Raw genomic sequence first — 12,293 nt, 5'->3', positions numbered from 1 at the left:
AAACATGAACTATTACCAGGTCACCCTTTGTTTTACTGCAGGATTTTCATGGATGGCACCCAGAAAAAACACTTCGCAAATACTTCCCTTGATGTGCACGCAGACGCGATCAGCGGTAAGTTGAATGACTGGCGACTTCTCACTCCCGACACGGGCCTACAGCCCGACACTTTATGACTGATAGGGCTAAACTTTGAGCAACCCTGATCCTACATTATATCGATTCAAATTACATTACTGATATCTCACAAGTTAGCCATTGAACTTGCGGGTAGCGTATACAACTCGTGAATCAACAACTCATTTCGTCACACCGTATTTATCACCGGATTCTGCGTATAATAGTATACACTTCAAGGGCAATGATCTGTGTAAATTTAAGTTTGCGAAGCGTTTCGCTTTTCTGTTATGAATGTCTACTGCCTGCGACGGCTGCATTTTAGTGGATTTCTCGTGACATAGCGTAATTCGTCACTATTACGAAAGGCATTCCCAGCCGAAGTACACCGTCTGTTGTGTGTGTAGCATGCGACATTATTCGGATCGCGTTTGTCAACCTGGCTTTCTAGCTAACCCCGATAAATCATAGGAGGATCTGTTGATTGATACAACACAGCGGGCACTCGCGGAAGTCCTATTACCATTTCTCCCGGAATTAGCAAGGTAATCAAACCCATCGTCTCTTTGCCATGGTACGCAGGAAATCTTTCGGATGATTACCTCACAATGATATGTTCGCACATTCAAAGTTACGAACGTCTGTAAAAAGATAACGACAGTGATTCGCCTAAGCAGCGTGTCTTTATGAAATCGATCAATGTGTTGGTGGCAATGAAATCCTTTTTTTTTTCCGTGATATCACGGGTGGTATTTAATTGATAATGGTGTGGTTAGGAATGGGAAGTATTATTATTGATATTTGAAGGGCCTGTGCTTAACACATACATCGTATTGAGAAGGAATTTGGTTATCTTTTGAACTATCGCACGCTGGGCTCTTTGAAACATATTAAATTTAGGGTTTATCTGTGTAGTAAATTTATAAGTAGCACTAGAGACGATACCGGCACGTTCGCCGATAGATTAACGCCAAGTTGTTGAGATTACTTTTCATTTATGACCCCATAAAATGCAATATGTTCGTCTTGTTAAATACTTCTATAGTAAATTGATTTGTGCTGATCTACATCCGGAGTCTTTACTCGATTGTTACGTCGGGGCCTACGATACTTATCGTAGGCCCCGGTTACGTCATTTATGAAGGTAGGGCTGCATGACTATGAGTCATAACCTAATGGGACTAATTGGGCGTCATTGTACAATTTTCATTTGCAAGGAGGTTGTATGTCTTGTGCAAACACTTCGCACTTTGATTTACATTTGGCAGCAACACATGTAACTCCCAATGATTCAAACTCAGCACTTTAATATCAAAGGTTGTCAGCAAGACATCCATCGGGGCCTACGATAACTTATCGTAGGCCCCGCATCCATACTATATGCCGTCGAAATGCGATATATATACTATAGCTAAAGTGGACAAGCGAGATCAATGTTTGCTTTTGGTGGAACCACGAATTTGATATCTTCACAAATAAAATTCATTACTTTTAGATGAGATTACGTCATATTAACTTGTGCCTAAGGAATGGTCCATAATATTGATTTTCGTGAAATGAATACTTTACCACAAGCGAAAATGTTTTGACATATCGCTGAATCAACGCACAATAACTCACGCCTTAACTAAACGAATGACAAAATATTAGATTATATCCTACCGGGGCCCGATCCTACAAATACGCAATTTATTCCTTTTTTGAAAATATCACTGAAAACTGATGATAACCTATTAATGAACTGATAATGGCGTGTACGTTGTGTTCGGCATAGTACCAAACGATGCATTATAACACAAAACCAGCGTCATATATCTACAATTTTACATATATAACAAACGATACAGGTCATATGATTATGTATCTACAATCTACATAAATAATATTTTTCGTCCTATATGAAAATAGATTAGCCATCAAGGACATAACCGAAATCATTTCTATATTATTCTACAATGACTGCACAGTGTTCTTCACGTTTCTGATGATATAGATATGTGAAGTACTATATATAACCACAACCATTTATCGCTAGTACCCACGCCAATCTTAATGATACGGATCCAATTGACATCCCCGTAGTGAATTCTCAAAAGTACTCTCGGACAGGTGACCAGATAGCAAATCAATATCACATCACTTCAAGAGGTCACCATAGACGTTGGGAAAGAAGCCTTCGCCCCTCAATTTTCGACTTATACATTGTGACGTCATATGCTTTCACTACGCCACGTTGAATTCGCTACGTCATGACATGACATAGTTGAACTAATTTTGCCACCTCCTTCTCAAAGAAAGTAGGAAAATTTAACCTTCCCTCCCAAATATTCATCATGGCTACGCCTACGGTTGAGGCATTGATTTTCCCTCTTGTGACCGTATCATTTTATGATACGGTTACATGAAGAATCCAACATAATATGTGAACATGTTCCAGAATTTGAGCTTCTTTTATTGCTTACGTCCCCTGTCAATTTTACCTGGGGCTGAAACATGCCTCCGAAACTTAATCATTATTTTTTTTATACTTCTTTGGGCTATAGCCTGCTCATTGCTCTTTACACTGTGTATTGCGATACTTTGAAGTTGAACAGATAAGAAAAATAGCACGGTGATTCTGAACGATTGTTGCACAAATGCACAGTAATCCGTCGAGTGAAATTCACAATCCTATTCTGCTTTTGTTTTCAGGGAAGCAATGCCTTATCAGTCAAGAGAAATGGTTCACTGTATACTCGACGATGAGTTCCTTCTACATTCCAGGGGCAGTAATGCTTTTCATGTATTACCAAATATATCTGGAAGCGTCGCGACTCGCAGAGCGACAAAGAGCGCGAAGCCTTAGCGATGGCGGACAGGTGACGATGCGTGCTTTCCATTTCTGTTTGATATGTGATATCGTGTTACAAGTCTCGCCGCGGTTTTTGAATAGGACCGCATAGTGAGATATCAACCTTGTAAACTGAGGGAGTGGCATCTACGTCTACTGGTTGGAAACGGTGGGATTGGAGGATAACAAATCGACCGTAGGCGTGTGCTACGGGATTTCCCAATATATCTTGCCACCCAGATTTCGAATCCAGGCCGTAGTCTTTTAGTCGACCACATCTCAACGTAACGGATACCTTAACGTCGTTGAAAGATATGTTCATCTCCCTCTTAAATTTTATCCTAGATTGTGCCTATGGGTACAACCTTGCCCTTCGATCTTTGTTGTCATAGCGACAACGGGGTTTGTACCGCACACGCAACCAGACGCTTCCCTTGTCCAACAACTACCCAATGGATAGTTTGAGCCGTACTTTTCAGCAAATAAGGCTGTCATTGATCGAAATGCCTCGCCTCCGAATCATGCCTTATTCAGCTCTTTGAACGCTGAAAAACGAGAGAGAGAGAGAGAGATTATTTCGGTGGCGGTGTCCACATTAATGCGATCGGATTTGAAAACATTTTCATCATGGGCAAGAAATCATTCATCCAGCAAATGCGGCGGCTGAACTCATCAATAAAGTTGCTTAAGCCTGTTGGATGCATCAAATGATCCATTGGTTTGATGGTCAGATACCGGTGGAAAATGTGTTGTACCACCACCTGCACTTAAGTATGATGGGGAGCTGACTTGAATTTGAGCGTCGATACCGACGCATTTCAGTGTGAGTATTTTGGCGTGAGAACGAAATCGTTGCTGAGTAGAGAGTCGCTGCTCGACAGCAGAGGAATTGTTCTTAACCCTTAATTATAAACCCGATACTCCAAGCGAACTGAGGGTAATTTTTTAATATGAATTTAATTTTTTGTTTTGTTATAAATTGAATTTTTATTATTTTTGTGGGATTTTCAAACGTCAATGGGAGCCGCAAGAAGGCTAGCAGGGAGCCACATGCGGCTCTCGGAGCCGCGGTTGGGAGTCACTGGTGTAAACGATTCACTTTTTCAGTCGTTTTGACAGACACCACTGGTATCTTTACATCGTATCACAATCTTTTGGTGCTTGGATATTGTTAATAAGCTTCGGGGATACCGAAGTCAAATTCACTCGCAAAATGTGACGAAGTCGTGAATTCACAATCAACGTTGCACAGCAGGATGTCATCGTATTTACGCGACGCTCGATGAAGCGGAAAACCGCGAAACACGAAGTCTCCGTTGACGGTTCTTCGTCGGACTTATTCGACATCAACCCCGGACCGCAACGTAGGAGAAGCAGCGTTCAGACAGGCGTTACAAGAGTGCGAGAACGGAGCGAACAGCCAAGCTCGCAAAACCGCGGGGACAATGCCGTGATATCAACGTCGCGTGACGACGATACCTGCTCAGCGTCGCCACCTATCGCTGAAAACGACTCTACTAATAACGACGCACAGTGTCTTATCATGTCGTCTCGCGAGGTCAACGGTAACTTCAAAGTTAAGGAAAACGGCGACGAGGGGGGACGTAGGAAATCGTGGTGTAAGAACTTGCGCTATTCGGCGAGCTCTCTGTCGCAGTCCGAAGGCTCCGGTTTGATCCGACAGCCTTCAAGAGATAAGCGTCGACGAGACGACCGCAGCAAAAACCCGGAGAAACCCGCGCGCGAAGAACGCTACGTCTCTAGAGCGGGAAGAAGCATTCTGTCAGCGAGGAGAAAGTCTTACAGGCGTCCGTTCGCGTCTTCCAAGGACCAACGAAAAAGGTAGAACGCAAGATTAATGAATTACTATAAAACTGAAGGAAGGATTGTAGGCCCATATTAGGGTTCTAACGACTGTTCAAATTAAAGGTTTCCGAGTCACAAGTCTATCTCACTTTTATAGTTTGGACTCGACTCATTTCAATTCACCACCGAGCTAAGTCTGAGTCCAAGTCGTCGAGCAGAATGACAATTCCAAGTCGTGGTGTTATGACTCGAGTTCGAGTCCAAGTGTTCTGTCCACTTTTCACAACGCTGCTTGGTGATATCGAATGCTTCGCATTCATATTATACTAATTTCCTCGCTTTTAACAGCTTCTGGTCGCATTTTCAGGTACCAGTTCTGGTAGGCGAAATACCAATAGTGTGGTAACTTAATTAACTATTCGAAATTGCAATGAAATGTCGGTCTGGGCCGTCCCAGCCTCGGACCACATGACTTGGTCCGAGTCATGGGCAATGACTCGAGTACACGTCGCGTCTATACACAGACTGACTCAAGTCGAGTGGAGTCATCAACAAATCGCGGTTCTAATTCGAATTATAACTACATTCTACTATTACAAATTATATTATAAATATTGCATTCGGAAAAACTTGGAAATTGAATTAAATTCCGTTCAGTTCATATCAAAGTACATTCTCTCAAACGTGAGAATGGCAAATGTCTGTAAACACCAAACTTGACACATATCTCAATATACAGTGCTCTTGGAGCATTTTCGAGAAAACCAGAAATTAGATTACGCAGAATTACGATTAGAGCATAGAAACATTTCACAAATTAGATTAAAATTAAATTACCGGCATTTCATTCTGACTATTCTAACAGCCTAAGCAGAATTATGCAGTTGTTCAAGCCTAGTGGTGGTGTTTCTTTCAACTATACTCCGATTGACAGATTCATCCGTTGCAGAACTCTCGTTTAATGCAAGCGCGATTAAGCAAGAATCTGGTAGTTCACCACTTTTACCTGTTACTGTGAAATACCTCCTTGTTCGCACAACCATTGTTCAAAGAACAACATTCAGCCCAAACTAGACAACGTAATCAATCACGCTATCGTCGAAACATCAACCCTATTGCCGGCGACATTGACACGCCTGTTTCCCATTTCAGTTCCACCTTCCTTCGGCGCAACTTTTTGGTACAGCGAGAGAAAATGGGTAACGTCAAAGCAACGCGAACGCTCGGAATCGTGGTGCTGGTTTTCATGTTCTGCTGGCTGCCGTTTTTCGCCCTTACCTTCATCCGCCCCTTCCTTTGCAATAATCCCGAATCGCCAGACTGCATTCCCCAGTGGCTGGTGAGATTATTTCGCAATTCATAGCATATACAATAGTTTGATTCACATTGTAACACAGAGTATTTTACGATCATACTGTGCATTTTCAATAATTGTGAATTACTGTGGAGGCTTTATCGTTGGAAATATGGGTATTTATCTGATTTCTACCATAGCTCCTGGTGTAAATTTGATATACTACACTTCCAAGTGGCAAATTGTACTTTCACATTCTTTTGCGATGGGTGAAAATGAGTGATGAACTTATACATAAACTTGACAATTTCTAGTTTCCGCATATCTTTTATGTTCAGTTAATACTATAATATAGTAAATCGCCCGCAGGTTCGGTTGGTGCTGTGGTTGGGCTACCTGAACAGCGCCATGAACCCCATCATCTACATCGGCTTCAACGGCGAACTGCGAGACACGTTCCGGTTGCTGCTGATGTGCAAGTGCGTCAACGTCGACAGACATCTGGCGCGAGGCGAGATGAGACGGGCCATCCAACACGAGAAGAAGCACAACGCCTCATTACGGTAGCGGGGTAATGCAAGTCCGCGTCTGCGAAGTCCACGTCGAGTGAAACTCGGGTGACGTGTCGCCGTGGATATGCCTGCAGTTTCGTTGAGGAACCCCAGCGTTACGTGGCGTTTATTATCTTGCCATTTGAGACTGGGGCAATAGTTTAATTTCCCCATCGCCAAAGAGATTTGAGATACGGAAGCAATGCGACTATGTTTAAAGTGGCACCGTGCTCTCAATATGACAGGGCTTCAAATTATAATCGAAAGTATGATTATACTCAAAAAGTCACCGTCTTCGGACTGCAGCTAAAAGATATACACGAAACTGACCGTTCCACTTTCGTCATCTCTGTGGTATCGAGGTCACTCGTGATCTCTTCGCAACCCTTTGCGAAATTTTTGGACTATATCGGTTGGCAACTGTCTAAAGTTAATTTGTAATATCGGCTGAGAGCTATCGAAAATTCCTACTCGGCGTGTCTGCTCTATCGCGTTGAGAAAGCTCAAGAGTAATGCGCGTATCAGAAGTTTCAGATGATCAAATGATTGGGAAGCGATGGGGCGCGACCCTGACACCGCAGAGAATTGAGTGGAATCGTGTATTTCGTGAAAATCTTTTAGCTGCAGTTAAAATACGGTAGTTTCATCTGAAGAAAATGGTTGCTGCCAACATGTTTTCCACATCCTTAACTTTAACATTTTGAGGCCATATTTAGGGCGCAGTGCCCCTATAAGATGCGATACAAATTTGGAAGGCGCGAGAACGCCTTGTGCCTTTTCCTTGACCCACGCCCGGCGGCCGGTAAGGAATTTATGGACATTCAGCAATCAGACGTTCCAACTTATCATTCGGGCTGGCTGCCCTGTCCTGCTAATCCTCCATTATAGTCCAGGCCCCCGCTTGCGCACACATTGCCAAATTCTTAGTTACTCCGTGTAAGACTATTGAATCTGGCATTTTATGTATCGCTTCACATTTTAATTTCGTACACGAGTGCACTCTATATCTCTGATCTTGATCACTAGGCAAATTGTGTTTCGTGTTATAATTTCAGATAGCATATCAGTCGAGTTATGAACTTATGCAATCCATACAGTATTTTGCTTGTCAACAAGTCGAAGAATATATGAATTTATTCATATGTTCCGCAAAATACATGCCGCAGTGTTGACAGTTATAGTTCCAATATGGATGAATATGTACAATACATATATAAATGTCTCGGCCACATAACGTGGCGCGATCCGTTCAACTCAAAGCGCGTATAGCCAATCGCAGGCTCATAGAGAAGCAATTTCGTATAACCACTCATACTATAGTCGTTCACGTCACAATGATCAGAATCGGTTGGTTGGATGGCACTCTGCGCTCATCATTTTCCTATTCCTGTTAACGTGATATCACGAATGGACTCCACTGACATCGACCAATGTCTGGCAGCTTTTATCGGGTCCGAGTTTGAACCGAGTCAAGTTTTCCTAGGTTATTTTACGTAAAGGTTAGTTCATGTTGGATACGTCATTTTACGAAAAAAAACCGGCGTCATTTCAGAAATTTGTTTGACTCGGCCTGTATTGTTTTGCTCATTTCACCTCATAATATGGTTATGGTTGTGTGTGGTTGAGTTCATCTGCAATAGTGCGACTTGGGTGGCTGTTGGTTATTCGATTGAACATTCTGATATATACCTCCCTCGCTTCGTGTCGCATTTTAACTTGCATTTTGTTCAACTATTTCTGTTGTCCCCTGTTCCATAGGGACATACCTGGAAATACTCTCCTTTCACTGCGTCAATTTTCGCGATGTCCATGTCCATGACCAAATGATCATCCACGATTCGTTATGAAATTGAAATATATGTCTTGTCGCAATCGAAACACTGAGCGATAGCCTATATACCTATGCTCATATTCACGATATATTTATACATGTCGGTGTCCGCTCCAGTCCTACTCCTATTTGAATTTCTGTAATTAATCCTGCCTCTGTGTGATTGTGTTTTCTTGTGCTGTTGCGACTCCCTGCATCTGCGACGGGAATTTATTCTGTCAGAAATTTCGACCTTCTGGTACCCGAATTCCCGGGATTTGCAAACTATTCCTGTCAATTTTATTTATTCGCACAATGCCATATCAACTGTATATGTATATTTTAGTTAGCAAGTTACTTTTATATTCCATGAATTTCACGTGCGACTTTATTAATATAGGTCAAAAAGGAACAATGCGATACGTGTTGCAGAACAATTTCGTAAAACTGTGACTTACTTTTCCATTAAAATACCACACATGAAGCAGAGTGATATGTAACATCAGTTGGTAATATGAGGAAGATAAAGCCATTGATCTCGGATAGGCTATCCATGATGCGCCCGCAATTACTGTGTTTAGGGTCGGGTTGGAATTAATCTGACAAATGACAAATCATAGCACAAAAATTAAATTATGGCCGAACAATTTGCATGGCATATTGTAATAATCATATCAAAGACTACATCAAATGCCGTGTGCGGAATGACAGGTGGTTTACCGCACCAGATCTGCAATTCATAGAAAATTGTAGGTACTTCGGTATTATATTCGCATGACCGCATATAGATGACACATCCACCAAACTCTAAAAGTGGCCGTTCACCGTTTTCAGTTATTCGAATTTGAATAATATTCGAAGATTGCAATTAAATAAGTATCCTCGCTGATGCATATAAATCACGGGCCGCGCATACAATGAAGTATTCGTGTTGAATCGTCAACAAAGCAACTTACCCACGAGACTCATAGACATAGACAGTTAGACACATCTATCTATCCATCCATCCATCCATCCATCCATCCATCCATCCATCCATCCATCCATCCATCCATCCATCCATCCATCCATCCATCCATCCATCCATCCATCCATCCATCCATCCATCCATCCATCCATCCATCCATCCATCCATCCATCCATCCATCCATCCATCCATCCATCCATCCATCCATCCATCCATCCATCCATCCATCCATCCATCCATCCATCCATCCATCCATCCATCCATCCATCCATCCATCCATCCATCCATCCATCCATCCATCCATCCATCCATCCATCCATCCATCCATCCATCCATCCATCCATCCATCCATCCATCCATCCATCCATCCATCCATCCATCCATCCATCCATCCATCCATCCATCCATCCATCCATCCATCCATCCATCCATCCATCCATCCATCCATCCATCCATCCATCCATCCATCCATCCATCCATCCATCCATCCATCCATCCATCCATCCATCCATCCATCCATCCATCCATCCATCCATCCATCCATCCATCCATCCATCCATCCATCCATCCATCCATCCATCCATCCATCCATCCATCCATCCATCCATCCATCCATCCATCCATCCATCCATCCATCCATCCATCCATCCATCCATCCATCCATCCATCCATCCATCCATCCATCCATCCATCCATCCATCCATCCATCCATCCATCCATCCATCCATCCATCCATCCATCCATCCATCCATCCATCCATCCATCCATCCATCTATCTATCTATCTGGTTCCTATAGTTCCTATATATGATTGACCGACTTGACCGTATGCATTTAAGTGACGACAGCGTAAAGGCCTCGCTCAAGATGTAGCGAATGTGAATTCACTTAGCAGCTGCGCTGCTTCACACTGTATTCATCATAGTTTTTTTTATTGGGTATATGATATTACCGTATACCAAACCCGTCAGTGTTACGGAGTGTTCACTGCCTTTACATACATTAGGTTTGCTGCATAGTACTGTCCTTACGCCCGCCAGCTATGCGCTTGACTCATGGATATCTATTTCTAGATATCCCTGGCTCAACTATATTTGTGAAAACTGCAAACGAACATAATTTGCAAACGCTCCTGAAATTGACGATCGGATGTCAACGAAACGCAAATCCGATCCCTGATAAAATTGCGCTTCGTTGCTTTCTTTGGCATCTGATATCGTACTGGGTTTCATTTCCATGTTGGTGTTGGTTTTGGTATAGGGTGCTATTTTGCAAAACCGGTGCAAATAGGTTGTGATGCGTGAAGCGCCGTAGAAAATAAATTTTATTTGTTTCAGTGGCAGTGCAGGTACAGTCCATGTGCCAGAATCCATGTGACTGCTACTTCCCATCATATAATATTGTAATGGCTACATATCTGATCAATGATCATAGGCTAGGTGGTTCTCAACCTTTTTGAACTCGCGGCACCCTCTGCAAGGGAAAATAGTTCGCGGTACCCTAACACTTCGAGGACCCTGACTGGCGAGTATCGTCCAGCGTTACTTGCAACGCTGCAACACCAAAGCCAACGGGCTGCGGGTCAGTCAGACTTCCAAATCCCTTATTCCTAAGCGTCTGAGGCATATCTAGTTTCTTTCTCGCCTTCCCCGATCTGCTTAAGCGGTGTCCTACGTGTGAAACGGAAGTGTGCCGTGCTATAAATTGGTATCTCAGGAGTCGAAATAAGCATTACCGTTCTGGAGTAAAATGACCATGCCACGATTCCATGAACTCCAAAAAAGGAGTACCATGAGTGCAGGGTCGAAACAGTCGTCAGTCCCCTCCCAAACATTGGTCTTGCCCCCCATAGAATCATAAAGCCAACTTCTAGCGGGCTTCGCCGACAAACCCCGGGCAGCGGGCAGCGGGCCTTTTTACCACCGCCAGAAAAGCACGTTTTATTAGGGGATCCGTGAACATGCGTAGCGCGAAAAGATTCATATTCAAGATTGAATTTTGTCCATAAAATTGGTAATTGCACATATTGTTGTAGGTTTTTCATCCTCTATCAGTCCACGTGATCGGATTTAATGGTAGATGGGGAAGTTGACTTCAAATGACAACCGAATGACTATCCCGCGCTTTGGACAATGGGATATGGCAATTATTGATGGTTTCGCCCAACATGCGGCGGTCAGTTTCGCTCAAAGATATATTTGATAACGCACTTCGCGAAGTCGTTAAGCAGTAATGGCCGGCCCTGAAATGCCTTTTTATTTATATGTTATGGCTATTTTTCTTGGGGCTTGGAGGGTACCCACTACCCATATATAAAAGCAGACATTTTGAGGAAATCTTTCACAAAATTTTCTGTAATTTATGTCGATTTTCGAAATACTTTTCGACCCCCTTCGAGCTCAGGCCCCCCAATTGGGGGGTTTGAGGTGCGGCAGTTACGCCCCTAACCGAGTGCAAGATTTGGCAAGATGGTGACTGAACAAAGAACAGCGGTGATTAATGATTATTGATTAACCTACGGCATGTCACTGTTCAGCCCGAGTTTCTGATGGTGATGACTAGAAAAATGGTCAACGCCATCGGCCAGGCCTCAACATGACGGCCCAATTGCCCGAGTGATAACCTTTCGTTTAGTTATCAGCACCATCAATGAATATCACAGTCCCACTTGCTACTACATGTGGGCGAGTTGGCGTTCCACTGCAAGTGTTGACTATTTTCGGCAGTATCACGTTCCGAAGCGTCAGAGGTTTATCTAAGATTTCCCGCCCCTACGTAGCTGTGCTCACATCATCTTCACAAAAAGCCCTGAAAAAGACCAAATCATGGACGTAGTCAAGAGAATGAAAAAAATCAAGGAAGTCTAGGATATGAAAGATCATGATCGGACATTGTGCCGAGGCGAGAGTCAGATTGAG

General features: G+C 43.0%; 1 protein-coding gene across 2 annotated transcripts in view; it reads left to right on the top strand.

The window, feature by feature from the left end:
* Positions 1–8,893, top strand: part of LOC145454685 (5-hydroxytryptamine receptor 7-like) — a 30,538-nt gene extending 21,645 nt beyond the window's left edge. The window contains exons 6-10 of one of the 2 annotated variants that reach the window (XM_080332669.1): positions 42–115; positions 2,810–2,976; positions 4,204–4,790; positions 5,907–6,093; positions 6,418–8,893. In XM_080332669.1, coding sequence (XP_080188795.1) covers positions 42–115; positions 2,810–2,976; positions 4,204–4,790; positions 5,907–6,093; positions 6,418–6,615 — 1,213 coding nt within the window. In that variant the 3' untranslated portion in view covers positions 6,616–8,893. Of the gene's footprint in view, positions 1–41; positions 116–2,809; positions 2,977–4,200; positions 4,791–5,906; positions 6,094–6,417 lie in introns of both variants that reach the window. The other variant, XM_080332668.1, reaches the window with a different exon arrangement.
* The last annotated feature ends 3,400 nt before the right edge of the window (positions 8,894–12,293 follow it).

The sequence above is a fragment of the Botryllus schlosseri genome, chromosome 13 (assembly GCF_051294905.1).
Source record: "Botryllus schlosseri isolate E-star chromosome 13, Bs_hap1, whole genome shotgun sequence".
NCBI classification, from domain to species: domain Eukaryota; kingdom Metazoa; phylum Chordata; class Ascidiacea; order Stolidobranchia; family Styelidae; genus Botryllus; species Botryllus schlosseri.
This window is presented reverse-complemented; position numbering and strand designations above follow the sequence as displayed.